This window comes from Quercus suber, unplaced genomic scaffold, assembly GCF_002906115.3.
Source record: "Quercus suber isolate HL8 unplaced genomic scaffold, Cork oak 2.0 scaffold_624, whole genome shotgun sequence".
NCBI lineage: Eukaryota > Viridiplantae > Streptophyta > Magnoliopsida > Fagales > Fagaceae > Quercus > Quercus suber.
This window is the reverse complement of record NW_027070067.1, coordinates 390,634-393,695: the sequence shown is the minus strand read 5'-3', so window position 1 is coordinate 393,695 and position 3,062 is coordinate 390,634. Positions and strand designations below refer to the sequence as shown.

Sequence of the window (3,062 nt, the reverse complement as noted above, 5' to 3'; positions counted from 1 at the left end):
ATCAGGTGGCTAAAATATACGTGAATAATTTTATCATTCCCCATAGATCAGAGACCTTATTCTAAAATATTTCATCTACTCCTTTATCTAATTCATAAAGAAATCACTATCCTCTTTAACTTGCTAATTTGTGATAAATATGAATTGAGCATATGTGGGCCCAGAAGATAAACGGTCCACTCATCTATGGAATCTTTTATAATCATTTGTCTTTTCTGGGCCTACCTTGTAGGCTGCTTATACATCCAACCAGGCAGATTAGGTGCAAAGTATGGACACAGAAAACTACCTTTCGGCTAAGACTTTTATAACAAAAATAATATACATGTCACTAACCAGAAATATCTTATATAGAAAGATACATTTTTTTTTTTGCTAAATCATAAAGAAGATACATGAATATACATGTATCCACCCTATTTGCAACGTGTGGGTTACCCACATCTATAAGAATTTTTTTTTTTTTTTTGGGTAGAAAAACATCTATGAGATTCTTATATTATGGGTGAAGATGCATACATCCACCCACATGCTTATGTGACTCTTTATTATGAGTGAATATTCATATATTCAATGTATGAGATAATTATGGTATTTAATGGATCTTTTATTTTATACAAAAGTAAATGCTTTCAATACTCACACTCTTGTGCTTGGCTGCAAGAAATTTGAACATTACCCCAGACAATGACCCAAAAGCAAGAAAAAAGAAAAAGAAAAATATGTGATAGTGATACTAACACTTGAGTGAATTTACCTTAGCCTTGAGAACGGTTCCATCAGCAAGATGCACAAGCTTAAAGAAGCCTGATATCTCTATAGAAACCACCTTGGAAGAGAACCTAATGGTGCCACTTGGGAGCTCCTTTGCTAGGGCTTCCAACAACAGCTTCCTATTCACACAACGAACTTCGTGGTCTCCACTGCACAAACAGCAATTACCAGGCTTGCTTAAAACATCTCAATTATGAATTATAAAATTAACAAAAAATTATTAAAATTGTTACAATTGTATATATAAATTTTGGCCACCTAAGTCTAGTAAGTTGTATCAATACAACCAGGAGTCTAAAAAAGGGTAGTAAGGGCCATTACCCAATGTTAATCCCACTTAAGAATTAGTGAGGTTTTGGGAGGGATTGCACTTGGCAATCCAAAAACTTTTACCATTTCACTGTATAGTGATTCTAAGTGTGCGTTTGGATTAAGATTAAAAATTAAAATTATTTCGATATTCAATTTATTTTTGCTACTATTTATGGGCTCTAGTATACTTTTTAGCATTATTTATAAGTCTCAACTGTACTATTTCAACTAACTTCTATCTTTATCTACAGTTATTTTAATAATAATTTTTTAATTTTAATAAAATAAACTGTATTCAAATACACTTTATAAGTACTCGACGAGAGACAAGAGTGATGGCAGAAAGAGTATTAAAAGGGAATGTTTTGAAGGTTAGTAATAAGAGGGGTGTAAAAAGCACAAAAAATATTTTTATATATACAGAGAGAGAGAGAGAGAGAGAGAGAGATTTTCAGGATGAGAGAGAGATTTTCAGGATAAGACAGGTAAAATCTGTCCCCATCCCATTCCCCTTTGGGAAAATACTCTTTCATGTATAGATTGAAAACGTGAGTTAAACCCACGTTTTCACTTACAAAATCAACACAACGTGCGAAAAAAAAAAAAAAACAAATAAACAAACAAACCCCTTCCCTTGTTGTAAAAACATTGTAGGACAGGATGGGATTGGTTGGGGTAGAAAATTTAGCTATCTTTGTCAATGCAATAATTATCTCAATCTCATTCATTACACATATATACATCATATTTCTCACTGTGTGGGTCCTATGGGATCCACGTATTATTAGAGTGAGGAATGAGGATGCGTATAAATCATGTACAAGATATTTTCTCCTGTCAATGTGCCCAGAGAGAGAGAGAGAGAATTATTGTATGAAATAGGAGCACTATAATCATTGCCATCTGCAAGTGCTTTAACTTACTGTTTTCCTTTGGCTTCAAATGACATCGCTGATGTTTGAACTCCTGAAACTGTAGAGGTAGTCAAATTCCTGCATACGTTATCTGCTGGTCAGAATACATGGTGTGCATGTTCTTGTATTTGTGATGGGAGCTTTTTTTTCATACTACAGAAGGAAGAACCCACACGCCATCTCAGTATTTGTGATGGGAGCTAGTTTCATTATTAACATTAAAAAAGAAAAAGAGTGACTATATTTTTTTTGATGTATCAATGAATCAATAGTAAAAATTAACCAAATACATGTAGAAGTTTATATACATTCCAAGTTTTTCAATTACTATGGGAAGTAAATCATAATTAATTTGTTCTAAGTTATGTAGTCTTCGCAAAAGGTTTTGCCTTCAGACGATTTTATTTTTTATTTTTTTTAAACCTCTGATATTGAACATTAAGCTAACTCACTGAAGCTCTAACAAAATTGGAATGCACCAAACAAGTTACCAAAAAAAGTGACACTAATTAAGAGAGAAGTCTACTTAATTAGTACTTACGCATAAAACTGTTTATGTTGTTGTCGGAGGGAGTCACCAATGCCAACAGCATCTAAGGCCTTCCAAGCATTTGTCCATGTTGTTAAGCCAAATCCTGTGACCCTCAAACTATCTGAGGATTCCAATACTAAGCCTCGAATACCCAACCTACACAAATATTTGCGTTATTAAGAGTGTTGGCTTGGATTTGCTTATTTACTTAAAGCATTAGGATCTCTCCATTTTGAGAAAGTGAGAGTTTTAACAAACTGGGTATGAAACTATAAATAAATAAGTTAATAAATAAACTATATATTAAAAAAAAAGACTAAACCAATTAAACAAATGGACAAACATGGACATCGTTATAAAAATAGAGAGAGGAAGGATACCTATGAAGTCCTAAGGATGTTGTAAGGCCAGCAATTCCAGCTCCCACAATCACAATGTCTTGCGCTTCTTCCATGATATTTTGCCTATTTTTCTTAGGAGAAGGAGAACGAGATTTGGTAATGAGTTTTTTTTTTTTTTTTTTTTTTTTT

General features: G+C 33.0%; 1 protein-coding gene across 1 annotated transcript; it reads right to left on the bottom strand.

Annotated features, from left to right (window-relative positions):
• Positions 1-427: 427 nt before the first annotated feature.
• LOC112029613 (monooxygenase 2) lies at positions 428-3,053 on the bottom strand. The gene is made up of 4 exons (XM_065765399.1): positions 2,913-3,053; positions 2,542-2,688; positions 2,010-2,078; positions 428-923 (listed from the first exon to the last, which is right to left on the bottom strand). Exons 1-4 carry the CDS (start codon positions 2,984-2,986, stop codon positions 737-739), a joined length of 477 nt encoding a protein of 158 aa, XP_065621471.1. The 5' UTR covers positions 2,987-3,053; the 3' UTR covers positions 428-736.
• Positions 3,054-3,062: the final 9 nt, after the last annotated feature.